The 25,953-nt window shown below is 35.2% G+C and overlaps 4 protein-coding genes and 1 non-coding gene across 6 annotated transcripts; 4 read left to right on the top strand and 1 right to left on the bottom strand.

Annotated features, from left to right (window-relative positions):
- The first annotated feature begins 2,991 nt into the window (after positions 1 to 2,991).
- LOC109161063 (putative disease resistance protein At1g50180) lies at positions 2,992 to 7,311 on the top strand. Its single transcript, XM_019309375.1, has 2 exons — positions 2,992 to 3,492; positions 6,390 to 7,311. Exons 1-2 carry the CDS (start codon positions 3,034 to 3,036, stop codon positions 7,224 to 7,226), a joined length of 1,296 nt encoding a protein of 431 aa, XP_019164920.1. The 5' UTR covers positions 2,992 to 3,033; the 3' UTR covers positions 7,227 to 7,311.
- On the top strand, positions 7,223 to 9,748 carry LOC109161066 (putative late blight resistance protein homolog R1A-3). The gene is made up of 2 exons (XM_019309377.1): positions 7,223 to 8,619; positions 9,303 to 9,748. Exons 1-2 carry the CDS (start codon positions 7,340 to 7,342, stop codon positions 9,322 to 9,324), a joined length of 1,302 nt encoding a protein of 433 aa, XP_019164922.1. The 5' UTR covers positions 7,223 to 7,339; the 3' UTR covers positions 9,325 to 9,748.
- Positions 9,749 to 9,774: 26 nt separating this feature from the next.
- LOC109161061 (LEAF RUST 10 DISEASE-RESISTANCE LOCUS RECEPTOR-LIKE PROTEIN KINASE-like 1.1) lies at positions 9,775 to 24,207 on the top strand. Its single transcript, XM_019309372.1, has 5 exons — positions 9,775 to 9,778; positions 20,550 to 21,342; positions 21,866 to 22,120; positions 22,879 to 23,826; positions 24,169 to 24,207. Exons 2-5 carry the CDS (start codon positions 20,589 to 20,591, stop codon positions 24,171 to 24,173), a joined length of 1,962 nt encoding a protein of 653 aa, XP_019164917.1. The 5' UTR covers positions 9,775 to 9,778; positions 20,550 to 20,588; the 3' UTR covers positions 24,174 to 24,207.
- On the bottom strand, positions 11,178 to 15,217 carry LOC109161062 (rust resistance kinase Lr10-like). Of its 2 annotated transcripts, none has more exons than XM_019309373.1 (3): positions 14,431 to 15,217; positions 13,215 to 13,271; positions 11,178 to 12,473 (listed from the first exon to the last, which is right to left on the bottom strand). In XM_019309373.1, the coding sequence occupies exons 1-3, from the start codon at positions 15,179 to 15,181 to the stop codon at positions 11,371 to 11,373; spliced, it is 1,911 nt and encodes a 636-aa protein (XP_019164918.1). In that variant the 5' UTR covers positions 15,182 to 15,217; the 3' UTR covers positions 11,178 to 11,370. The 2 variants fall into 2 exon arrangements, with proteins under 2 accessions (XP_019164918.1, XP_019164919.1); XM_019309374.1 differs by having other exon boundaries at positions 14,440 to 15,217.
- TRNAM-CAU lies at positions 17,937 to 18,020 on the top strand. Its single transcript is given in 2 exon segments — positions 17,937 to 17,974; positions 17,985 to 18,020. It is a non-coding gene; the product is annotated as a tRNA-Met (tRNA).
- Positions 24,208 to 25,953: the final 1,746 nt, after the last annotated feature.

The following is a 25,953-nucleotide window of genomic DNA, read 5'->3' as shown; positions in this document are numbered from 1 at the left end:
TCACTCGTGACCCTTACGGTTGTTCTTTTGCATCACGACCTGTAAACCAATGAAGTAGTCAGTGGGTTTGAGCAATTATTTTAGCCTTTTAAGGAATTAATTAAATTAGTTTGTATGATTTTATAAGCAACTTTTGGAAGTGAATATTGAATATCTATATATATTAGCCGTATATGTGTTCATCTGCAACAATAATTTTGCATTATTGAAGAGTCAAAATCATCTATTGAGTAGCTAAGGATCTTTCCCTGATAAATTATATGATAGTTTAAATAGCTCTTCTATATATTGAGGTTTTTGTTTTATCAACTCTATTTGGTTATTTGTCAATTTGTTCTTCATTTGGTTTGTTTATCAGTAGCAGTACTTTATTGATGAAGTGCTTTGGATATACGATATATGGTCATTTTGTAATTTATGCCATGTTATTATGCCAATAAATGAACTCAACACAATATGCTTGCTAAGAAAAGGCAGGCCAAATAAACTATTTAATATTCACAGTAATGTTATCCTGCTGATACTTCTTTGCCAATGACTTTGTGGTCTAGTGGCATGAAGTGACTCTCCTAAGTTAGAAGTCATAGGTTTGAGTTCAAGTGAGGCAATATTGACTCTTTGTGCTTTAGTAGGTTGAAGAAATAGCTATGAACAGATATTACATTATAACAGAGTTAAGTAGTTCTAAAAAAAAAAAAACAAACAAACAGCTATTTTATGTTACAAATTCATGTTTAATAAATATTAAAAGTTCAATACATACATAGAACATGTCTCGCATTAAGGACTGGTTTTCAACACGCTACTACAAAAATGTATTACAACGTCGTCTTTTTAACGTCGGTTCTTTACAAAACCGACGTTAAAAATTTAAAATAATTTTCATTTTTTTTATAAATACATATAACGTCGGTTTTAACTAACGAAAAAAAAAATTAGAAACTATAGGACGTCGGTTCGTAAATTAGCCAATATTATTGGGGTTTCCCCTCTTGTTTCAAAAATAAAAAATAGAAAATTAAGATATGACCCAATATTATTGATACATTCAGTGTTGTCAAATTTTTGCGTGTCTACACAAACTATTTAATTAATTTCCACGTTTTAATGTTCAATTATTACAAATAATTTTTTTAATCAAATGTAAAATTTTCTATGTGATTCTCTCAACGATTTTTATCGGTATGACGAGTCAAATTTTACATAATATTACATTTTTTCTAATAAGTATTATATTTTTTCTCATGAGTTTTTTGCAGTTTTGGTCTCATAACTATAGTGTCACTAACAACTTTAATCCACGACTTTTGAAATTTGCAGAATTAGTCCACAACTATTATTTTCTTAGCAAAAATAGTCCTTCCGGTAAACTTTTCGTCAATTTTTCACCGAAATTTGAGTAAAAAAAGTTCACCGGAAAAGGAGAAAAAAAAATTTATGTTAGGTGCACTACTAACATAAATTTCATTTTTAGAATATTAAAATTTAATTTTTAATATATTAAAATTAAATATATTGTATACTTAAAATGAATATTTATCAATGATTTACATTAAATGTAAATTATAATCTACAATATAATTTGCTGACAGGGAGACAACGCGGTTGTCAATGGGAGCAGGAGGCCAGCCGGGCCCCCTCGCAATGATGTAAAATAAAAAGTAAAGAAAAAAAATAGATTAAAGAATGACCTGCTCCAATAATTTAGTTGACCATAAAATTTGAAGTCGTCGTCCTAAAAGAATCCAGAACAACTTGCTCTAATAAATCGAGGTGACCATACAATTTGAAGTCTTTCTAAAAAGAAAGAATAGAGTTTATATTAATTTAATCCTAGATGGATTTTTTTCGATTTTGTTATAAATACTTTTTGTGTTTAATTATATTTTTGACTTTTGATGTTTTATTCAATTCAGTCCTCCACGATTAGAATTAAAGGTTAAGTAAAAAAAATCATTATAGTCGAATACTAAATTAAATAAAGGTTATGTTTGACAATTTTGACATTTTTGATCACTATTAATTGTTTGATTTAGTTAAAATATTAATATAAGTGTTTGGTTAATTAACTTTTTGCAACTCCAAAATGCTAAAATTCAAAAAGCTACTCCAAACAACTTTTCCAATTAACTTTTTTAGAAAAGAAATTATACCAAACAACTATCAGCTAACAGCTAATTTACCAAACACTTTTCTACAGCAGCTAATGTTATCAACTAGTTATGCCCTCTAATTAACACAATCAGCTAACAACTAACAGCTATTTACCAAACAAGACCAAAATCACAATAGTCAAAGACTAATTTGAGTTAAACCACTATAGTCAACAACTAAATTGTGTGTTAATAAATGTAAAACTAAGCTATCTTAACTCAAATTAAGCCACGCTGGTGACCTAATTAAGGACAATAACAGGGCGTTTGGTTGGAGGGGGGAATTATGTGGGAAAGGAATTGTAATTCCATGGGAGTTGAATTAGTGGGAATAAAGTGGGAATTTAAATTCTAGTGTTTGGTTGACAGGAATAGAATTACTGGGAATTTCAATTTCAATGTTTGGTATACATAGGAATTGAAAGGGAATAAGTAGTATAAAGTAAAAAATGTCCATTATTGTTGTTAGACATTAATTTTAGGTTAAAAAAGGAATGGGTAATTTTGACTCATCACTAACTTTTTTTTCCCAGAAATTAAAATCCCATGGGGGACATGAGATTTTAATTCCATGAAAATGGGGGAATTGAAATCCCTCCAACCAAATTACGAAATTTAATGGCTTTTGGAATTAGGTGGGAATTAAATGGGAAGGAAATTTAAAATCCCTCTACCCAAACGCCCTGTAAGTGATTTGGAACTAAACTGATCAGTATGATCAATGACTAAATTTAATATTAACTCGAAAAGAATAAATTAAAAAACAAGTGGGTGTAATAAATAGAGGTTTTCCAGCTAAGAGAAGTTCACATTATATTACACACTCAACCTCCTCGGATCGTTGAATAATACTCCGGCCGGCCGGGATCTGAGCTGAGCTATGGCGGCCATTGTAGATGCCGTAGTTGGGGATCTGGCAACCCAGCTAGTTCATTTCGTTGAGGAAAACGCGTCGTTAACGGTGGGAATAAAGGGCGAAATCGAGGAACTCCTCACCGACCTCAAAACGTTCGGCGCCATACTGAAGCAAGCGTCGAAGAACGAAGGCGCCAACGACAACGACGTCCTAAAAGACGCCGTGGAGAATATGCGGAACTTGAAAACCGACGCCGAGGACGCCATCAGTAAGTACACTGTGGAGAAAAGGAAGCATAAAGATAAAGGGATAGTGATGAGGAAGTTGGAAGCACCGGTTTACTACGCCAAGGTTAATGGGCTTGCTAAAGAGATCCAAGCCATCAAAAAAAGGGTTGCCAAAATCCGGCAAGACAACGCTCAAGCTATTCAGGAACTCATACATAATCCCAATAGAGATGGTCAACCTACTCTACCCAGGATGGTACGTTAGTTTCAGCTATTACTCCCTCCTACACTCCTACTCTACATGCTTTTTTTTTTTTTTTTTTTTAGAGTAATTAGTGTTTTACCTTGGAATTAATTTCACTTTTGGTACCACGACTTTTGATGTTCTATCATTTTTGGTGCACAACTTTAAATTTTTTTATTTTTAGTGTCTAATTTTGTTATTTTTATCAGTTTTGGTCCTTTCGGTCAAATTGACAGTGAAATGTTGCTGGATTTTATATTTTTAGGAGTAAAATCGTCATCCCAAGGAAACATCTTCAATATCTAAACAAAATCACTGTAAAATCATATCTATAGGTGTTTGATCGATGAGAATAATGGGAAAGACGGGCAGAAACCAGATAGATCTATGGGATTTATAGTTTCGACGATTGACAAACTCTTCTTTTCCTCTTAATATGATTTTTCTTTTGTTTAAATATTGAAGATCTTTCCATGGGATGGCGATATTGCCCCTAAAATATAAAATCCGGAAATATTTTACCGTCAATTTGGTTGAATGACCAAAACTGATAAAAATAACAAAGTTAAGCACCAAATTAAAAAAATTAAAAATTATACACCAAAAGTGATAAGAACTCAAAAGTCGTGGGACCAAAAGTGAAATTAATTCTTTTACCTTGTGGTAAGATGAAAAAAAATTATATTATTATAAATTTGAATAATAGATTAAAAAATAATAAAAAAGAAAATGCATTGGATAAAACACTAGTTTTAAAATTGAAGAGCTTTTTGTCAAACGTACTTTAAAATCTTATTTACCATAATAAAGTATTTTGTAGGTCTTGTTAAACAAGGATCGTTATACCAAGGACTTTGTAGGATCGTTGCTCCCCTATGTGGGAGGTGATAGGTTCGAGCCTTAGTTAGTAGTAGGGTATCCCCTTCTTAAAATGTAAACAATCCGTGACCAACAAATTGTATTAGTAGTTTGTAAAAACATGTTTGGTAAAATTAACTGTGAAACCAGCTCCCCTTTGTGTTTCTACTTTTCTCACATCGGTGAAAAAAGTGAAGAGTCAGGTTCTTTTATTAAGGAGCCAATGGTTCCTGATATTATATTCAATATAAGTTATATAATATGACTAAAGTAATGTGTGAATATACTTTTCTAAAGATAACTCATATTCTGCCCCAACTTTGCCTTCAAGAAAGCATCCAACGGGAAGTAACGACGAGCCACTATAGTGTAAGGGTTAGTCAAAAACCCCCAACTTGCTTGCCTAGAAAAATCAAATTAAAAACATGCATATTTTATCCTCAAAAAAAAAAAAAAACATGCATATGTTTTTTAACTAAGGCCATTGAAACGTTTTGGGACACTTATATGATCCCAAGCAAGCAGGATGCCCCTAGTACCACCTCCACCACCCCACCAATATACGTTCATCAGCCTTTCAAGGGACTCACAAGAAGTCTTAGGGAGCAAAAAAAGACTAGGTATAGCTTATGTCACACTTTTTAGAAGAATTTTCTTACTTGTCCATGAAAGGAGCCTTTTATTCTAGGAGTCAAATTGGTGTCTAATTTTCTACTCAATATAAGAGAAGATCATTTTTTATAGCGTCCCATAAAGGAGGGGAGCCTTAAATATTTCCCAAAGTCGTTGGCCTAGCTAGGAGATCCCCAAAATATCTACCACCAACTCTCTGATCTAATGTCATTCGTTTGTTACGACTAAAGTAACACTAGATTTGTGAAAATTGATAGACTGTCCTGAGAGGTCCTCGTAAGTTTGCACCGTTTTATCTTTGTGGCCTCCTGCAAGTTAGCTTTGAAAAAGAGAAGGTTGTTATCAACAAAGAAAAAATGTGAGATAATCAGGGCCCCACGAGCAACCCTGTAACCATGAATTGAACGGAACCTTAGACTAGGTGTCTTGAAGGAGGAGAGAAAGACCTTCAACACAAATAGTAATGAGATATGATGAAAATAGATCTCCTTGTCTAAGTTGACGCGAAGGGATGATAGGCTCTTTGGATCCACCATTAACCTAGACCTTATATCTAACCGAAGAAACACACAACATAATAATATCAACCCACCTAGACACGGAACCTAGCCCTTGCAACATCCTTTTTAAGAAAGTTCATTCTATCCGATCGTAAGCTTTAGCTATATCCAACATTAAAGTTGCCCACCCAACCTAGCCTAATTGTTTTTTTTTCCCCTCAAAATCTATCCAACTTCAGAGGCAAACATGTCAAGGATGAAAACACTTTGGGACTCAAAAATGATCCCCTTAAGCAAAGGTTGCATATAGTTAACCACATCTTTGCCATTATTTTATAGACTACATTGCATAGGGTAATAGTTCTCAAATCAACCACAGACTCATGAACTTGCCTTTTAGGGATTAGAAGGATATTAACATCATTAAGGTTACTAGGAAAATATGCCTCATTAAGACATATCAGGACAAAAGCAGTAACATTCGAAACCAATCGTCTCCCAAAAGTTCTGGAAAAAAAATAAAATCAAAGTTCATACCATCAAGCCCGAGAGATTTATCAAGTCCCATACAAAACAAAGCAACTTTAACCTCCCTCCTCCCCCCAAATAGGCAAAGGACATCGTTCTAGGCTTGAGTGACAAAAAAAAAAAAAAAAAAAAAAAAAAATCAACCCTCAAACCCACATTGTCAACAAAAAAAAAAAAAAAAATCAACCCTCAAAACCAATCTCAACACATAACCTATCAACATGACCAACCTTAGTTTCCCTAAAAAAAAAAAAAAAAAAAAAACTCAAGCAGGCTTTTTTTTTTTGGACATGAGGTGAAATTTTAGCTGATAAATCATTTTCAAAACTCTCCCTTACACTATACACTTATTAGTGTTTTATAATCTTTTTTTTTTTTAATTGTTAAAAGGCTCCTGTGGTAGAAGAAGAAGATGTGGTGGGCTTTGCAGAAGAGGCAAGAGTTATAAAAAACCGTCTCATAAATGGATCGGACAATTTGACATTCATTTCAATCAAAGGGATGGCAGGCTTAGGCAAAACCACATTGACTAAAATGGTGTATAAGGATCGTGATCTTCAGCATGATTTTTTCACTTGCATTTGGGTTTATGTCTCGAGAACCTTTAACCGAAGGTTGATATTTTTGGACATTCTGAGTAACTTCACCAAAGAAACTAAAAAGTTTCATGATATGACTGATGAGACTTTATCTGAAAAAATACAAGAGTTTCTTGGGGACAACAAGTATTTTATTGTAATGGACGATGTATGGACGGTGAAAGATTGGGACTGCTTGAAGATTGCTTTTTCCAACAATAAGAAAGGCAGTAGAGTATTGGTCACCACTCGGCACGAAAAAGTGGCTTCTCATATTGATTCTGATGGTAAACCTCACCAACTAAAATTTTTGACAAATAATGAAAGTTGGGAGCTGCTGGCTAAAAAAGTTTTTCGTAAAGAGAGATGCCCTTCTTTCTTAGAGACTCCTGGTATGTGCATAGCAATAAAATGCAAAGGATTACCACTTGCTATAGTGGTAATTGCTGGTGTCCTAGATAAAAATAGCACAGCTAATGAGTGGAAAAAAGTAGCAGAAGATCCCTTCCCAGTGATAGGTAATCAAGAAAACCAAAGCTACTATGAACTTGTAAAATTGAGTTATGATCACTTACCTGTCCACTTGAAAGACTGCTTCTATACCTTGGTGTTTTTCCTATTGGACATGAGATTGATGCCTGGAAATTGATTCGTTTGTGGATAGCTGAAGCATTCATTCCTGTAAAGGAGGGTGGATACACCTCGGACTTAGAGCGTACAGCTGAGAAATATTTGGAAGATCTCATTGATAGGAACCTCTTGATGGTTTTGAAGAGAAGAGCCGATAGTCAAATCAAAACATGCCGCATTCATGACACATTGCACGAGTTTTGCAAAACTGAAGCAGCCCGTCAGAATCTGTTTCGCGAAATAATGGATGGAGCTAAATGGGGCGAGGTAATTATAGACAAAAACACCCATCGTCTCTGTGTCAACTCTTCAATTATGGAGTTCTTGAAATCGGGGGGCAAGTCATCTGGTGATCATGTTCGCTCTTTCTTATCTTCTTGCTCCAAAGAAGTAGAAATCCCCAACGAGTGCCTGCAAGTCATTCCAAAATCTTTCCCTCTTCTTAGAGTGATGGATGTTGAAAACCTCAAGTTCAAAGTGCTGCCTAAGCAATTCTATGATCTCTTCCATTTGAGATTCGTAGCGGTGTCAACTGAACTCAAAATCCTCCCCAAAAGCTTTAGCAAATTCCATAACATGCAAACACTCGTGTTCAACACCACACAAAATAGTCTTGATGTGAAGGCAGAGATATGGAGTATGCGTAAACTAAGGCATGTGCACACCAACACATCCATGCAGCTGCCCCTCCCTCCAAACACCAGCAAGAATAATAATAACAATAGCAGCAGCTTGGGAAGCACAGAAATAAAGACTCTTTCCACCATCTCACCTTCAAGCTGCACAAGTGAAATTCTGGACATGACCCCTGATCTTCAAAAGCTGGGAATCCGAGGGAACTTAGTAGAGCTGATGGAGAACAAGGGCGGGATTTGTTTGTTCGACAATATTAAAAAACTCGACCGCCTCGAAAACCTTAAGCTCATACACGATGCTTTGCAAGGCAACAAATTGCGGAGCTTCCCCGAGGCTGGGAAGTTCCCACGCAGGCTAAGGAAGATGACCTTGTCCAACACCGCATTTGACTGGATGGACTTCAATATATTGGCGTTACTATATGAGCTTGAGGTGCTAAAGCTGGAGGAGAATGCATTTAGAGGGGATATATGCCATGTAAGGAACGACGCCGTTTTTAGACAGCTGCAATATCTGCGCATCCAGAGGGTTGATATAGTATCATGGACAGCTTCAAAAGACAGTTTTCCAGTATTAAAATATCTCTTCCTCAGGAATTGCACTCAACTCGATGCTGTTCCACCTGCCTTTGGTCACATAGACAGTCTTATATTAATGGAATTGTATTGTACTAACGACAGTGCAACACAGTCTGCTCTAGAAATACACAGGCAGCGAAGTGCAACAAGTGCTGGATTACCAATATTTCAGCTCTCTATCTATCCTCCTTATCGTCAGTAAGTTCACTAACCCACTCCATCATATTGTATTCCCAAAATTATACCATGAAACAGGCACTACTGGACATTATGGAATTTCCGACCACTTGAAAGTGATCTTAAATCAAGTCGAAAGCAAAAAGTGGTCGGAAATAGCAATAAAGGTTTTTCCGGATACCAAAAGTGGTCGGAACAATGCTTTCGATTTGATTTAAGATCAGGTGGTCGGAAATTCCATAATTTCAAGCAGTGCTAGGGTTTATCTTGCATTATGTTGTACACTCTCCTCTAAAAATAACCTTTAGATCTTGTACCTACAGGTGACACATATATAGTTAATAACCATTTCTATATTTGTAAGGTACAAGTATTGAATATGTTAACTGCAGACATATTACATGTTATTGTTAACTATATGCATATGTTAATTGCAACACATACATTACATTTTAACCAACATTATGTGTATGTAGTTATTATGTTATGAGCCTTCAAATTTGTTTACATGTACAAAATTTGTTAACTACATATACAAAATGTGTTGATTGCCAGACACATAATTTTTAGACCAGGTTCACATGTCGATCTATGGTATAACAATTAATCATGTTCCTTAAAATTAATTTTGATGATTTATTAATTAATTTCATGTCTAATGGGGGCCTAACTTAAGTCTCCCATTGCCATTATGATTTCAACAGGGATGTGGTCTCCAACCACTGACTGCATGCATGCTATGAATTTCCCACTGGCGAAGAAGGCGAATGGAGTTCTACTACATGTACTCTCAAATTCTACTCCCTCATTTGTACTCCCTGAGGTGGCAAACCAGGATTGGTTATTTTCAACATGTGGGTCCACAGAAAAGTGTCTACATCAAGAACATGTGAGAGTGAGTATAAGTTGGGAGTATAAAGTGGGAGTACATCAAGTATTTTCCAGGCGAATGTGTGTTCCGGCCATTTCTCCATGTCAGAGTGTTGAAATAAATCTTGTTGTTTGTTTGTTTGTTAGTTTTTACCGTCTTGAGATTTGCATTGGTATTTTTATCTTTTTTTTTTTTCTTTTCTTTTAATCATTCTTTTAAAAGGCTGAACCCCAAATCCTAAGGGCCCTTCACACCCGGACCCGACCGAACATTTGGGAAACTTAAGATTTAATCATGGCTTACATGGTTGTGGTTGTGATTGTTTTTCACTTTTGAGTGTAACTTAAGATTTCTACTGTATTGGCCGGTGATTTAAGCTCCCTTTGATACCCAAAGACAATGGTGATTGTGAATTGTGATTGTGGTTTTAGCGCTCTTAATTGGATATGCTCAATTAAAATAATAGACTTCCTTTGGTGCATAAAAAAACGTCATTTATATGAGTTTTTTTGCACTTTTGGTCCCACGACTATAGTGACACTATCAAGATTGATCTGTGACTTTCAAATCTCACAATTTCAGTCCACGGTTATTATTTTTGTTGCAAAAATGGTCCTTCTAGTCAATTTTCTGTCAAAATCTCACCGGAGAAAAAATTCTCCATTTTAAGCAGGGATAAAATAGACATTTACATTGACCTTGCAATCTCGGACCGCTGTTAATCTCTTATTCTGATCAAAGTGCAAAAAAAAAAAAAAAAAAAAAAAAAAAAAAAAAAAAAAAACAATTTCCAGAGACGAACCCTAATCTGCTCTCATCTCATCAACCCATCTACGAATAAGAGGAAAACATCGACCACTTAATAGTATGTATGATTCTTCCAAAAGGTTGAACCCTAACCCCGACAGAGCATGCATTTGGGAGGATGTATGGTAACTCAACTGAACATGAACTACAGAGGTTAGGGGTCGGTTTACCAACAGAAAATTGTTCTCTGTTTTCTGTTTTCTAATTTTTCAGTTTTCATTCTCTATTTTCCATTCTCTGTTTTCTGTTTAGAAAACTTGTTTACTAACATAAAACTGTTCTCTGTTTTCTGTTTTCTGTTTTCTAATTTTTCAGTTTTCAGCTAAAATTTTGTTTAGATAATATTAATATTTTTTGAGCTAATATTTAAAATATTTTTTTAGATATATTCATTTGAATGACATGTATGAATATATAACTTTTACTTTGAATTTTAATATATGTGAGATTTCAATATCCGATATCTAGACCGAACTTGTATTATGATGTAACATAATTAAAAATATTCGAACTAATGATCTATTGAGTTCAATCAAAATCCAAAACATTATATAGAGTTTAATTCTTAATTTTGATAATGTAAATAATGTCTAACTTTAAAGTGTAAGCAAATAAATTATGTTTAAATAAGTAAAGTAAGTAGAAAAGATAGAAGATAGTGTAAGTAAAATAAGATTATAATGAAAGTAATCATAGTAATGTGGTTATAGTGACATATAACTAAATAGATGATAGATTATTCTGTTTTCCATTTCGAGAACAATTTTGAAGTGTGTTCCAGTTTTTCAGAAATTTTCAGAAATTATTTCCAGTTTTCAAAATGGAAACTGTGTTGGTAAACATGTTTTCTGTTTTCTATTTTCCAGTTTCTGGAAATTTCCAGTTAGTAAACGGCCCCTAGACCTTTGCTCATTGCGCACGAGGAACCCCCCTCAGCGGCGTCATTCTTCCAAACTTTTACCTATGTGACCAGTTGAACTGCCCATGATGTATGATCTAATTATCTAAAAACAGAGGATTTAGGTATCAAGGAAAGAATCAAACACCCAATCCCTTTACAATATGAGAATTGAAGATATTACAGAATCCAAAAATCATGTTGTAGGGTATACCTCTGATCTTGAGGGAGAAGAAAAGTAGGGTTTGGGAGGGATCTCCAAATTGGACATGTTGCCTTCTAACATCTCCACAACCCTAGACATTGATGGCCGGCTTGCTGGATCTAATTGTATGCACCACAAACTAACAACTATCATCTTTCTTACACATTCATCATCATCTTCTTCTTTTGTGATTCCATGGAGTTCAAGATCTTGCAATTCCAGCCGTGAATGAATCCAATATGGAAAATACATCTCACTTGTACGACTAACTTCCCCATCGAAATTCCTTCTCCCTCCGACCATCTCAAGTACCATCATCCCATAACTGTAGACGTCTGACTTGTAAGAAATCCCACCAATACTTCTGCATACAACTTCCGGAGCGATGTATCCGACCGTTCCCCGTGCACCGAATACAGACACAATGCTGTCTTTATTCGTGCACAGCTTAGCAAGGCCAAAATCAGAGATTTTAGGACAGAAGTCTTTGTCGAGAAGAATATTATGGGGTTTTATGTCGAAATGTAGAATCCGAGTGTTGCACCCACGATGCAAGTACTCCAGCCCTCGGGCTATTCCTATCGCTATTCTGTATAAAACTTTCCATTCCAGTTGACGACCTATGAAACTCTTGTTCCCGTAAATAAACCGCTCAAGAGATCCATTACTCATGAACTCGTAGATGAGCGCTTTTTTCCGACCATCGGAACAAAATCCCTTTAGTGTGACAACATTGACATGAGATGTCCTAATAATACTCCCTAATTCATTGATAAATTCTTCTTCACCATGGCCATCTTTTAGATCCTTCAAAACCTTAACTGCCACAAGACTCCCATCATGCATCTTTCCTTTGTAAACGCAACCATAGCCTCCTTGACCGAGTTGATTCTTGAAGGACTCTGTCATTTTTCTAACTTCTGAGTAACTATACCTTTTTGGAGCAAGTGATCCATAAGTCGTTAGAAACTTCTCCATCTTTTGCTCATTATATGTTTTAGTTCTGACCAAATTCCAAATTTGTCCAATGAGATATTTCTTTCTATAGAAGAGCACAAGGATGACAAATATTGCAACTCCACCAACACAAGCAGCTGCAAAAAAAATTAAAAAAAAAAAAAATCAATTTTACATCAGATAAAGTTAATGGAGTAATGCTTCCTATATATAGTGGTTTAATTTGCACAATGTATCTCTTTGATTTATGAAAAAACTCACAGTCCTACCCGAAGGTGCACTCTAGGTGAAATCCTCTGACAAGATAATTGGACATACATAGTATTGGATCCGACCCGGCGCGTCTAATCCATCAAAGCAGTCAAACAATGGTTAGGAGTAGAGATCAGAACAGGTGGAACGGTTACAAGAGCTCACACGTTAAGAGCACCGCCTATCAATGGATGACAATGTCACTTAGGAGGCTGTTGCTATCATTATTGTAACCGTTACAGGTTTATAGTATAAAGGCTGGGACATGCTCTAAAACCCTTCTTTCAACCCTAGTCAATAAAAGACTACTAGACAGCTACCTTGTGGTTATTAAGTTTGACCAAGTTGACCGGTTACATCTCTTCTCCTAAAAGGTTGAATCCCCAACCCTGGCCCGATCTGTCTACTTTTGAACATAATTTTCACACTGTCGCCGCCGAGATTTGAACCTTGATCTTTTCTCTCAAATACTGTCCATTGAATCATTGAACTAAGTCCACTTGAGAAGGCAAGAATGCGAAGTACTTTATATTTAGAAAATGATTTGGGGAAAAGAAGAAGAGAATATGATACATAACTGTTGATACACTTGTAAATAGTAATAGAAGGGGAGGCAAACATATTACCTGTTATAATAACAATCTTGAGATTTCGTTTTCGTTTTCCTTTGGCTGGGGGAGAACCTGTAAATTATACCTTTTTAGTTGGGAAACTATTAAGTCTACATATTATAATAAGTTATAGTGTATAAATAAAAATTAAAAACCTATTAAGTCCTAGATTATGTTCAGAAAACAATGAAATACTTTTTTTAATGGATTATTGAAACAAAATCTGATTCCAAAAATGTATTTTTATTATTATACCAGAATGCTTAATGCTTTGCCAAGTCATGATTAAGTGATTTAGTAAAAAACATTCGGCAATGAGAATGCTTAATTTCGTTTTGTTACAACATCCTGAAATCTCTTTACAAAGTAACATAAATTTAGAACAAAAATATATGAAGTGGAATCCAACAGAGTAGTTGACTTGGTAATCACAAGTTTTAAGTTTAATTGACTATTTTAGGATAGTGCTTGCCATTATGTCAAAAAATTTAATAAGTGGCGTCACGAGTATAAATCCTAGCTAGAGCACTTAAGTTTGGCTCATGCTTGGAGAGGGGATTGGTAGGCAGAGGCCCATAAGGGCCAATTGCAAGTCCAACACCATGCTAAGGAACAATCGTTATATCATAGACCCTGATCCAATACATATAATTTGACTTCATAATGTATAGAATTTATGTCTATAATGCACATAATTTATGTTCATAATACATATACACATAAACATGATATAATGAACATGAATTTTGTACATTATGTATATTGGACCAGGGTCCACAATATAAATTGCTGCTAAGGGATTGTTGGGCCAAGTCCAACACCCTGCTCTCGAAAATGTGATAAGTGTCTTCCAATTTATATCGTGCACCAGGGCGCGCATTGCATTGTGTGTCCTGATGCAAAACGACGTCGTTTTACATAATTGTATAAAAAATACACATAATTGTATAAACAAACACACATAACTATATAAAAAAAATACACATAATTGTATAAACAAATATACATAATGATATAAACAAATACACATAATCACGTCAACTTCATTCAGCGCCTCCCAAAACGACGTCGTTTTGGAAGGCGCGGGACGCACAGTGCTGCGCGCGCCGTGGTGCAGGTATAACTATTGGTGCATTTGTTACTAGCTATAGGCCTATATCTTTTGCGTTTGATCCTAACATGCTGACCATGAAAATTAGGAAGATGAATTAAGGTCATTTATAGTTGTTACCGTATGTACCTCTGGAAACCAAGCAATTGAATTCATTTGTTTCCTTTTCAGTCAGACATCGTCCTCCTGATTCTTTGAAACACTTGGCACAATCCCCAGTCAAATCCCAGGTCAGGTAAAACTCAGAAGTTAGAGTAAAATACCTTTCACCTGCAACATCATCCGCTTCATCTTGAGCTGGAAATTGGATGAACGAACAGTTAGGAGGAAGCTTGTATCCTTTATCCTGACCCAGATTCGCTGTATAAGGATCTCTGTAATGCACAGTGAACCCATCACACCCGTAACTTCGATACCCATCAACAACAACCTTGTTGTCGCTACAGTTGAACAACGTTTGAACGGGTGTCCTCACGTACGTGATCGAAAGGGTGCTCTGAAAAGATTTCCTAATCGAGGAGAAATTTCTGGAGAATTGGCAGCGTTTGTTGTCCAGGAAACGGCGCAGATTTGGGTCCAAAAGCAAGATAAAAGAACCACCGTCCTGGAACTTAGCATCATACGCCGGCGCCTCCTTTCCGCCGGGTTGGAGTTTTGGGTATGGTTTAGCATCGCAATCTAGCCTTAACAGCCCACAATCGGGTCGTGAGGATTGGGTTAAAGGGAAGCGCAGGAGTCCGAGGCTCCCACATGGGAATTCCTCAGGGCACTCGCCGGGTTGGTGTTCATCATCTTGTGTCTGGGCAAAACAATGAAGGAGAAGTATATGACAGAGTATGAAGAAGAGAGGGGTAAAAGATGGTTTAGCCATGAAGATGATTTTTGTTTGTTGTGTTCACTAGTATGGAGTTTAGTCTAGTCTAGTGCTTTCAAAAAAAAAAATGGAGTTTAGTCTAGTCTTTTATGCCATGGTTGACTTGAAAAGTATTGCATTGACTTGAGAGAGCAAGCACATTTTTCTTCTAAATTATTATGTCCACATATAGCTTATTTCTAAAATAATTTACATTGTTACCCAACTTTTCATACCTCTTCTTACTAGCGGAAAGAATTAGGGAGAAAAAGAATTGTAATTTGTTGGGTATAGTATAAAATAGGAATTAAAATTACATTGTTTCATAAGGATGAATAAAATTATTGGAAATGAAAAAAGATCAGAAGAAGTGATATAAAGACTAAAATATCTGTAATAATAATACTAATAATAATTAAGGGTAAAAATATCTTTTTCTTTCTTTTTTTTTCCTCATTGAAATATGGGGGAGCGTATGGTCATCACGTTTAGACAACCCATTAGAGAATTTGAGACAAATGGCTGACGCCCTCGTTTTAGATGGTTCAAATTTGGACTTCCTCTTTGAGATCTAAATTTGGAAGACCGTCATGGTCATCACGTTTAGACAACCATGGTAATTCGGCGTAGCTGTTGTTGGATATATAGGCATAGCTGATTGTGAAAGGAGACTGTTGGTTTTAGAGTTTTTGGGCGCAAGGAGGTCCAACACAACCTTAGTTGGTGGATTCACCTTTCACAATGCGGCTTATAGAAAAATAAATAGAAAAAGTATAACTCGATGCTTTTGTACGTGGAAACCGAAAGGTGAAAACCACGGGCCTTTTTGGGCGGTGCCAAGCCTAAATTCACTATTCTTGTAGGTGTTGGTACATAGTATATATATGGCTATTTTGTACATGTAATATTGTGTAAGAATAAAGCTATTTGTAATATTGGTACCGAAAAATGGAGGATGTTTCTTTGTGGTAAAATGGAGTCTTCTTGTTGTGCAGTGTATGTGAATAGCCTTCTCTTGGGAGAGTGGTGTAGGAAGAGTGCTTGTAGTAAGTATGAATGAATGATATGTCTTCTTAGAGGAGAAAGAACAGTGAGTGGGAGAATAGTGCTTGGGAGAGTCCTCCCATGTGTAGATGAATGAATGAGATCCCCTTTTCCTTGTGCTCATCCCTTTTTATAGCTAGCATAGGCCTCAAGATTATAGCCGTTGGGGGTAATTAGTAGGCTTTATGAGTGATAATGATGGCTTCATTGGGTAGTAAGTGGGAGTTTATGTGGGGGTTATGGATAATAATAATAATTGAGTAATAATTTGGTGGTTAGGAATTGAGGGGTAATAACTAAGAGATTAATATGGGTTAACGGCTAGTTTAGGCCGACCTCCTACTCGTGTCGACCTCCTACTCGTGCCGACCTCCGGGTCGAGCCGACCCCTTGGTTTAGCCCGTATCTATTTTTGGGCCCTCTTCCTCAGGACTTGATCTCTTTTTTTCTTGGATTCCGAGCCCATGGGGTCCACACCCCATCAGAGACAGTTGGTGACTGTATTTTTTAAAAAAATCAAATTTTTTTTATAAATCTTCGAAGAATATGCATAAATTGTTCCTAAATCAACATCTATATGTGGCGCTTGTTTGTTAATGTTGTTGTTATTTTCCAGCTTTACTCCATATTATTTATTGCAGAGATACTAGGAGTATAAAAAGACAGCATTCGAAAAAAAAAAAAAAAAAAAAAAAAAAAAAGGAGTATAAAAAGACAAGATCGGAATTGGGAAATAGGGATAGGTTTCAAAAGTATTATATAGAGAAAATTTCAATTTTGATCCACTGACTATTGGAGTTGTGTTAATTGCAACACTTGACTTTTAAAAATGTTAATTTAGTACCTTGACTATGCAATTTCTATCAATTTTGATCACGCCGGTCAAATTGCCGGCCAAATCTCACCGGAAAAATTTAATAGGTCAAATAATGAGGGTATTTTAATCATTTTACTCACTTTTCTTTCTTCTCCGATGAACTTCTCCCCATTTCCGACACGGTTTCTTCTCCGACGTCATATCTGCTAAAGAAATCGTGTATATATCCAGCAATCAATTATTGAGCACTGACTAATGCCCCGCGTTTGCACATTCTTGAAGTGAACAAAAAGCTACATTTCCCAATTCTTTCCAAATGTATAATTGGATGCAATAAAGAAACCAAACAGTTGTTATCTGAGTAAATTGCTTGCAAGGAGCGAAATTGATGGTTACCTGAAGAGGAGAGAGATGAGCGGCGAAGAACTACTCAACAGTGAAAAACTCGTTATTAAGCTTGGGGAAAATATCGCCGTCAGCCAAACACGCCCTTATCTTCCCCCAACTGTCCGAACTCGTAAATCGTGATGTGGTTTCTCAGCCAAGACGAGTGACGACGAAGGCAAGGATGAGGAGAGAGAGCAGGATGATGACGAGTATAGCCATACAGACGAGGTAGACGCCGAGAAGAAATCATCGCCGGAAAATGAGAGAGCTCATCGGAGAAGAAAGAAAAGTGAGTAAAATGACTAAAATACCCTCATTATTTGACCTATTAAAATTTTCCAGTGAGATTTGGCCGGCAATTTGGCCGGTGTGACCAAAATTGATAGAAATTGCATAGTCAAGGTACTAAATTAACATTTTTGAAAGTCAAGTGTTGCAATTAACACAACTCCAATAGCTAGTGGATTAAAATTGAAATTTTCTCGTATTATATATTATGATTTCACAAATAAAAATGTACACAAGGGGGTGGTGGTGCAGTTGGCTAGCGCGTAGGTCTCATAGCTTAGAGTGATCCTGAGGTCGAGAGTTCGAGCCTCTCTCACCCCATACCTTTTTGCCCAAGAGATGCTGAATTCATGCGTAGTAGACTAGTAGAGTTTGAAATGTGTTAAATATTAAGCTTTACAAATAAAAATGTGAATAAGGGGGTGGTGGCGCAATTATACATATTTTTATATGGGATAATCACATTTTTGTCTTTCACTTATTAACTACATAGTACTGTATTATGTAATTTAGTCATTCATTTTTAATTTTATAAAATATAGCCTTCAATTGTTTTACTATGTTGTAAATTTAGTCTTTTAATATATTAAATCGTCAATTTAGCTAGTCTCTCTCTTTTTATTAGTATTATTTTTTTATTTTTGCAGTGAAGTTGCTGTAATTTTTCCAGTGAAGTTGCTGTAATTTTTCGTAATTAGGAATATTGTACATTTGAAAATGTTGACACTGCATTCCCGGATAACTGGAAATGCATTTAGAAACTCTTGTGGTGACATTAAGGAGAAACATGATGAAAATCAGGTAAACATTTCAAAATGCACAATCGTAATTACAGAAAATTACAAAAAAGTGTCCTCATTTTTTCTCATTTTTCATTGATTTTCAACCTTTATCATCCTAAATGGACGGATCAACTTTGTCCGCAATTCTCACCTGAGAGTTTGTTCTATAATTCTAACCTAGGATGTTGTCCTCAGGCGGAGGTTTGGGAGAAACACTTCTTTAAAGTCTCTCAGGACTCTTTTTTCAACTTCATAGGTATATTTTAAAATTAATTTCTCATTTCCCATTATTTATTTTGAATATATAAATATATGAAATTTATCATCCCTCACATAAGACTCAAGTTATTTTTATGGGGACTTTTCAACAATCCCCACGTGAATAGAAACCACATAAATTTGTTTTAAAAGAATCACATAAATGAAAATTAAGTTTTGAAACAAAATAACACAACAGTGTTCAACGAACCATATGTACATATAGGATATAGGTATGTATCAAACTATCAACCTTTGAACCATTTTACATAATCCAAACCGATAATAAACACTGTAGAACCGTGTCTACCTTGCAAGGTGGACACGGTTCTACGTTCATAATTATAAAGCTATATATAATAATTTTTGAACTTCATATTCATAATTATTGAACTCTATATTCACAATTAATAAATTTCATGTTCATAATTACTCAACTATATGTTCATAATTATAAAGCTATATATTCATAATTTTTGAACTTCATACTCACAATTATTGAATCTCTATACTCATAATTACATAATTATATGTTTATAATTATGTTCACAACTCTATTTTCATAATTATAGAACTATACGTTCATAATTTTTGAACTATATATTCATAATTATGAACAGTTTAAAACCGTGTCCACCTTGCAAGGTGGACACGGTTTTACAGTATAATTTGCCAATAAACTCTATTTGACATAGTGTCTCAAAATAAGCCTCATAAACCACTTTTACGACAATTTTACAACAATAACAATAAATCAAAGTCATACAATATTTTGGAAGAAATTAAAAGTCTAAGGTCAATTGTTTGCAGCCAATTCTTTTTAGGATGATTTCAGTAACATAAAAAAATTGTTACTTGCACGTTGATTGCACGTTGCACCACAGTCCAGAAAAATCTGTAAAGAAAAATGAAGGAATATACACTCAAGAAGTTATGACCATCTGCTATATCTTTAATTTTTATTTTCTTCAAGGCTCATTAATTATTCAGGTTGAAGATAATAAAAGAAATTTATGAAAATTGCTCTTTTTCTTCCTAAATTATAAGGTAGGGTCCATATCCGTGTTCTTTTCTCATCCCAAAGCTATAACTTATGTTACAAATTTTGTCTTTTTTCTAGCAAAATATTAGGGACAAAATTTGTAAGGTATAGCTTAGGGGCGAGAAATGAGCATGACCTGTTAGAAAAATGATGAAATTTGCAATATCAGTTAAAATCCTATGATCAGGGACGGAGCCAGAAATTCGGTTGAGGGGGTGAAGAAGTAGGGACGGATTCAAAAAAATTTTCTAGTAAAGGCGAAACATTAAAACAAAAGAGAAAAACTGTAAAACTATATTAATGCCAAGACTCAAACCCTTAACCTTTACAATGATCAAATAGGTATTCTACCAACTCATTTAACTCATTTATTATTAATATTAATAGTTTTTTTTATACTAATACTAAATCATGTACTATATATACATATATACATACAAAAATTATACAAAAATTATACAAAAATTATATATGGGTAGGGTGGCCCCTCCTTTGGCTCCGTCCTTGCCTACAAAGTGCACTCAAGAAATCTTCTTTGCTAATATGAAAGCTAAGGTCAAAGCGTTCCCACTGGTAGATTAGTTGTTCCACCATTGTGACAAGACTGCGAGGCTGCTTTCGTTGATTCCATGAAAAGTCGGTTTAATTTGCTCAAGTCCATGCAGACATTTCCAAGTCAATAATTATTGCAGAGAAGACAACATTATATTGTTCAAGGATATACTAAGAAACCAACCAAAACCAACCAAAACCAACCTATACTAATAGTTTTCTTGCAGAGTGATATATCATATCATATATGATACTATGGCTATACCTTCTCTCCCCACTTTCTTCTTCATCTTCCATGCACTCCTCTTTCATTCATCCCAGGCCTCAAACAAAACTACCCACCATGATTGCCCAGAGGAGTTCCTCTGTGGAGGCCTTAACACCACACGCTTCCCTTTAACCCGATCCTCCCGCCCCGATTGTGGGCTGTTAATGGTAGATTGTGATGCTAAACCATACCCAAAACTTGATTTTGGAGGATATGAGTATGATATCAAGTTGCAGGATGTTCCTTTTCTCCGGCTTTCGGATCAAAAGCTGGCTGGTTTATTGCAGAACAGTAGTTGCCAGTCTTTCAATAGGAGTATCTCCTTCCCAAATTCTCCATCTATTACATATAGAGTCAGTCCCATTATCACTTTGTTTAAATGCAGCAATAATAAGACAGGTGATCAATTCCTTGGTTATGAAAGCTACCATGGCTGTGAATATGAAGGCTTCAGTGTGTATTACAGAAATCCCAGTAATTTATCAACAGGATACGATAATGTTCCTCCTCATTGTTCAGTCATCCAACTGCCATTCCAACAGAATGGAACAGATAATAATAATGCTACTGATTTGTTTGCTATGCTGGCTTCTGAGTTCTTCATAAGCTGGTTTTTGACTGAAAATTGTTCTGAGTGTCACTACAAGTTAGGGGGACAATGTGTGACTGACAGGAAAACAAATCAGTTCATGTGTGTTCATTCATCTTCCTCCACTCCATGGAAAGGGATTCTAGCTGCAGGTAAAACATATGGTTTTTTTCTTCCTTTTCATTATACATGCCTTTCTCTGCTTATAAATGTTTTGGCATGATTGGGAGCAATTCCAGCCAAATTGGTCAAGCTGTTGACTTGGTAACAATAGAATTACAAGTTCAACTTTTAATTGAAACGGACATTCTGGGTTTGAGCCGATCAACTATGAGCAGGTTCTAAACTGTCTTTTGCTGACAAGGGTCACAAGGCCAAGGGCTTATTGGCCTTCTCGTTTGAGTCGGTCAGCTGTAGGCAATCTAAGTTGGTTATAAGCTTTCATTTGTCAACCAAGGCTTATTGGCTTCTTGGTTTGAGCCGATAAGCTATAAACAACTTAGGATGATTCTAGGTTGTCCTTTGCCAACAGAAGTCACAATACAGGATTTAGTTATTGTATATTCTGGATAGTGACTGCGGGGTTTTCGTGATGTATTCTTGAATTACTGCTTCTTTAATTGATTCCCATAGCAATATTCTGATTAGAACTGCTCCTTAATTGTGTTCATTCAGTTTTAGCCAGTGGATTTGTTTTATCCCTTGGGATTATCTTCACCATCTGGTTTCTGAAGAAAAGGAATAAGTTCTTCTCACACAACAATTCAAGAAACACATCTTCTGATGCCACCATGGGCGATGGATACAGCGAAGAACATAGTAACTACTTCGGAGCTCCTACGTTCTCCTACTCCGAACTGGAAGAAGCCACCAATAATTTCGACGCTTCCAAGGAACTAGGCGACGGAGCTTTTGGAACTGTATACCATGGTAAGACCTTTCCTAAGCAAAAAACAAACAATTTATTTAGTATTACTCCATTTTGTGAAATTACCTCTTTCTTCTTTGCATATTTTTTTTAAAAAAAATTATTTTTAAATTAAATTTTTGTGTTTAATAATATTTTTGATGTTATTTCTAAATATATAAATTATATATAGTAATACCAAATTTAATATTAAAAAAAATGAATTAAAAATAACTTCAATTAACCAAACTAGATATATAAAATGAGACATAGCAGAGTATGTTTTTAAAGATAAGTATTACATTCCTCTCTTTCAACTAAACTCGTCTCACAAATAAGGATGAGTTAATTACCAAAATGGTTTATTGACTATAGTAAAATAATCGATTTGATCCTTAACTATTTTGTTGACCAATTAAGTCAAAAAAATCTTAACTAATTTGGTTCTTCGTTTGTTTTGCCGTTAGACATCCGTTAACTCGGGATCAAATTAATAATTTTGCTATAGTCAAGTGACCATTTCGGTCATCACATGTACCATTTCATTTGAAAAGTTAATTATCAAAATGATCCATTGACTATAGAAAAATTACCAATTTGGTCTTAAGTTAACGGGTCTAACGGCAAAACAAAGGGAAGACCAAATTAGTTAAGATTTTTTAAGTCGAGACTTAATTGATCAAAAAATATATTCAAGTACCAAATTGGTAATTTCGTTATAATCAATGGCCCATTTGTGTACTAGGAACAATGTTCATATTTATGTACTACTTGTAACCAGGAAAGCTTAGAGATGGGAGAGAAGTTGCAGTGAAGCGGCTGTATGAATTCAACCGCAAGACAACAGAGCTGTTTATAAATGAAGTTGAAATTATTAGCCGCTTAAAGCACCCAAATCTTGTCACCCTTTATGGCTGCACATCAAGGCATAGCCATGGGCTCCTAGTTTATGAATACGTATGCAATGGCACACTTTCTGATCACCTCCATGGCCAAAGAGCCAAAGAAGGGTTGCTTTCATGGCCAATCAGGATGAACATTGCGGTCGAAACCGCGGGGGCGTTGGCATACCTCCACGCCTCGGACGTTATCCACCGCGACGTCAAGACCAGCAACATTCTCCTCGACGGCAATTTCCGCGTCAAGGTTGCGGATTTCGGGCTCTCGAGGCTCTTTCCCGAGAATGTGACCCATGTCTCGACCGCCCCTCAGGGGACCCCGGGGTATGTTGACCCGGAGTACAATGAGTGTTTCCAGTTAACGGATAAGAGCGACGTTTACAGCTTCGGGGTCGTGCTGATCGAGCTCTTGTCGTCTATGCCTGCCGTTGACATAACTAGGCATAGACATGAGATCAATCTTGCCAATTTTGCCATGACCAAAATCCTAAGACATGAGTTTGGGCAGCTGATTGATCCATTTCTTGGGATTGAAACAGACAACAATGTTCTACATATGACTACCTCGGTTGCTGAGCTGGCTTTTCAATGCCTGCAACCTGAGAAGGAGATGAGGCCCACCATGGATGAAGTGCTGGCAACACTGATTGATATCCAGAATGGGGAGTTCAGAGATTGGAAAGAAGATGATCATCAAGTGCTTATTGCCCCTTCATCTGAAGATGTCATCTTGTTGAAGAACACCAAATCCCCAGCTTCAACTGATTCTTTAACTGACAATTGGATAAATAGCTCTTCTACTTCTAGTACCAGTGGAGGATATCCAAATAAGTAATTTTAGAGTTAATACCATCTGAGATTCCCAAGTATAGTGATTTTGTCACGTTTAGTTCTAAACATTTAAATTGATCTGGTCCTTCGACTTTTAAATTTAACTATTCATGGTCCAAGTGAACCACTCATGGTCCTTCAACTATTACATTTTAACTACCCATGGTCCTTTCAAGAGGACCACGACTGGTTAAATTTCAAAACTTGAAGGATCATGGGTGGTTAACTTGGATCACGAATGGTTAAATTTGAAAGTCGAAGGACCACAGATGGTCATTTTGAAAGTTTAGGACTAAACGTGGCAAACCACTATGCTCGGAGGACCTTAGTGGTATTAACTCAGTAATTTTATTACTCAATATTGAAAACGTTAGTACAAAATTATAGTTCGTAACGAATGAGCAACTTTATTTTCTTATACTGTCACATTTTGGAGAGGTAAGTTGCTGAATTTACCCGCTCAACAATTTCATAGCCATCAATTACTGGTCTTGGTTTTTTACCGGCCACCACACAACAGAAAAGGGGTGATTGATTTAGGAAAACCATAAAGTTACTCTAAAATATTACTTAACCTAACACATTATGATTGGATGATTCTTGATGGGATAGCTAGCTAACTAGTCATAATGTGTTATGTAGATTTTTATCTTTTAGAGTATATGTAGTATTATTTGATGGTGAATGAGATTGTAGCTTCAATGTATATTAATAATACATTAATATAATGTTCATGGCTTTCTAATTATAAGGTTTTATCAATATAATATATTTTGGATATGAAATATATATTAAAAATCATAATATTTATTAAGTTTGAATTCAACGTTCCTCATATTTGAACTAATGATATAGTTTGTGCTTGAACACAAATTAGAGTAAGGGTGACACTTATGTGGGATTATCTTTTATGAGGCCGATCAAGTTTGAATGAAAGGTTGCGTAATACCTATATATGATAGAAAGCGTAATATTAATTAAGAATAAATTGATTGTTACTTATTATGAGAAAAAATGTAATACTTACGAGAAAGAATGTGATACTGTAATATTTTTAAATCAGAATGTAATATTTAAGTGTTGAAGAGTTACTTATGAGTGAAAGTGAAATACTTATCCGAGATAAATTGATTTATTGTTATTTTTGGTGGAAAGTATAATACTTATGGATAAACGGTTATTGTTTATGGGAAAAACTGTAATACTTATAATAAAAAATGTGATTTTTTTTTAATTAAAAATATAATACATTCGAATCAAAATATAATATTTACAGGTTGAAGAGTTACTTATGAAATAAAATGTAATACTTATAGAGAACTCGATCTGTTTTACCAATGAGACCGTCTCACAGTCCCATATATAGACGTTTTTACCTTAGAGTAATAGTTAACTATGCATTTTTTTAATAACATATTTGCAAGATAATTTAGTAAACATGTTAGATATAAAGTTTGCGACATTCATAATAATTTTATTTAGAAATTTACTCTAAATTATTATTATTTTTTTTGAATGCTACTAGCTTTATTACAATGTAGTATATGTTCATATACTTTCTCAACTTACTGAAACACAAAGAGTCAATACTCGAAAGTGATTAATGTAACGTTTATTTTAGAAAAATCATGTGAACAAACAATCAATAATTTCAATTGTTATCAAATACTTTTTTTTTAAGTGACGAAAGTCACTCTTTGAATATCTGCAAATAAATTTTGCGGACCCTAACCGGCAAATAAACTTATTTTATTAATTCATTGACTAGAAGTTTCAAAATGAAATCCGTGGTTCAAAACTTCAATTCCAAGATATGGTTTCAGATTGGTCAAGCTGAGCAACGTTTATATATGTATTACTGCCGTTAAAAAGGTCAAAGTAATACACAAACGTGGCTTGACCAACCATGTTTGGTCTCATTACATACACACCTTAATGTGCGTGATTTCTGTGTTGTGTACTTAAAAAAGTGCGTCATTTGCTAAAATTTAAAGTGCGTCGGTTTAAAGTTTTAATTAGGTGTGTGGTTTTCCTTCTTAAGATGCATGATTTTTCTTCTTAAGGTGCGTGGTTTTCCTTCTTAAGGTGTGTTGTTTTTCCTTTTTAAGATGCGCCATTTTTTTTTT

The sequence above is a fragment of the Ipomoea nil genome, unplaced genomic scaffold (genome assembly GCF_001879475.1).
Source record: "Ipomoea nil cultivar Tokyo-kokei standard unplaced genomic scaffold, Asagao_1.1 scaffold2921, whole genome shotgun sequence".
In the NCBI taxonomy this organism is placed as follows: Eukaryota; Viridiplantae; Streptophyta; class Magnoliopsida; order Solanales; family Convolvulaceae; genus Ipomoea; species Ipomoea nil.
The sequence above is the reverse complement of the archived record's forward strand: the minus strand, read 5'-3'. Positions and strand labels throughout refer to the sequence as shown.

Excerpts from the sequence above, each read along its gene's own strand:
- LOC109161063 (XM_019309375.1), top strand. The coding sequence starts at position 3,034 with ATGGCGGCCATTGTAGATGCCGTAGTTGGGGATCTGGCAACCCAGCTA. Across the intron at positions 3,493-6,389 it reads AACCTACTCTACCCAGGATG|GCTCCTGTGGTAGAAGAAGA; the intron begins GTACGTTAGTTT and ends AATTGTTAAAAG.
- LOC109161062 (XM_019309373.1), bottom strand. The coding sequence starts at position 15,181 with ATGGCTAAACCATCTTTTACCCCTCTCTTCTTCATACTCTGTCATATA. Across the intron at positions 13,272-14,430 it reads GGTTTCCAGAGGTACATACG|GTTCTCCCCCAGCCAAAGGA; the intron begins GTAACAACTATA and ends TATAATTTACAG. Across the intron at positions 12,474-13,214 it reads CAAGATTGTTATTATAACAG|CTGCTTGTGTTGGTGGAGTT; the intron begins GTAATATGTTTG and ends TTTTTTTTGCAG.
- LOC109161061 (XM_019309372.1), top strand. The coding sequence starts at position 20,589 with ATGGCTATACCTTCTCTCCCCACTTTCTTCTTCATCTTCCATGCACTC. Across the intron at positions 21,343-21,865 it reads GAAAGGGATTCTAGCTGCAG|TTTTAGCCAGTGGATTTGTT; the intron begins GTAAAACATATG and ends GTGTTCATTCAG. Across the intron at positions 22,121-22,878 it reads TTTTGGAACTGTATACCATG|GAAAGCTTAGAGATGGGAGA; the intron begins GTAAGACCTTTC and ends ACTTGTAACCAG.
- LOC109161066 (XM_019309377.1), top strand. The coding sequence starts at position 7,340 with ATGGTTTTGAAGAGAAGAGCCGATAGTCAAATCAAAACATGCCGCATT. Across the intron at positions 8,620-9,302 it reads ATCTATCCTCCTTATCGTCA|GGATGTGGTCTCCAACCACT; the intron begins GTAAGTTCACTA and ends TGATTTCAACAG.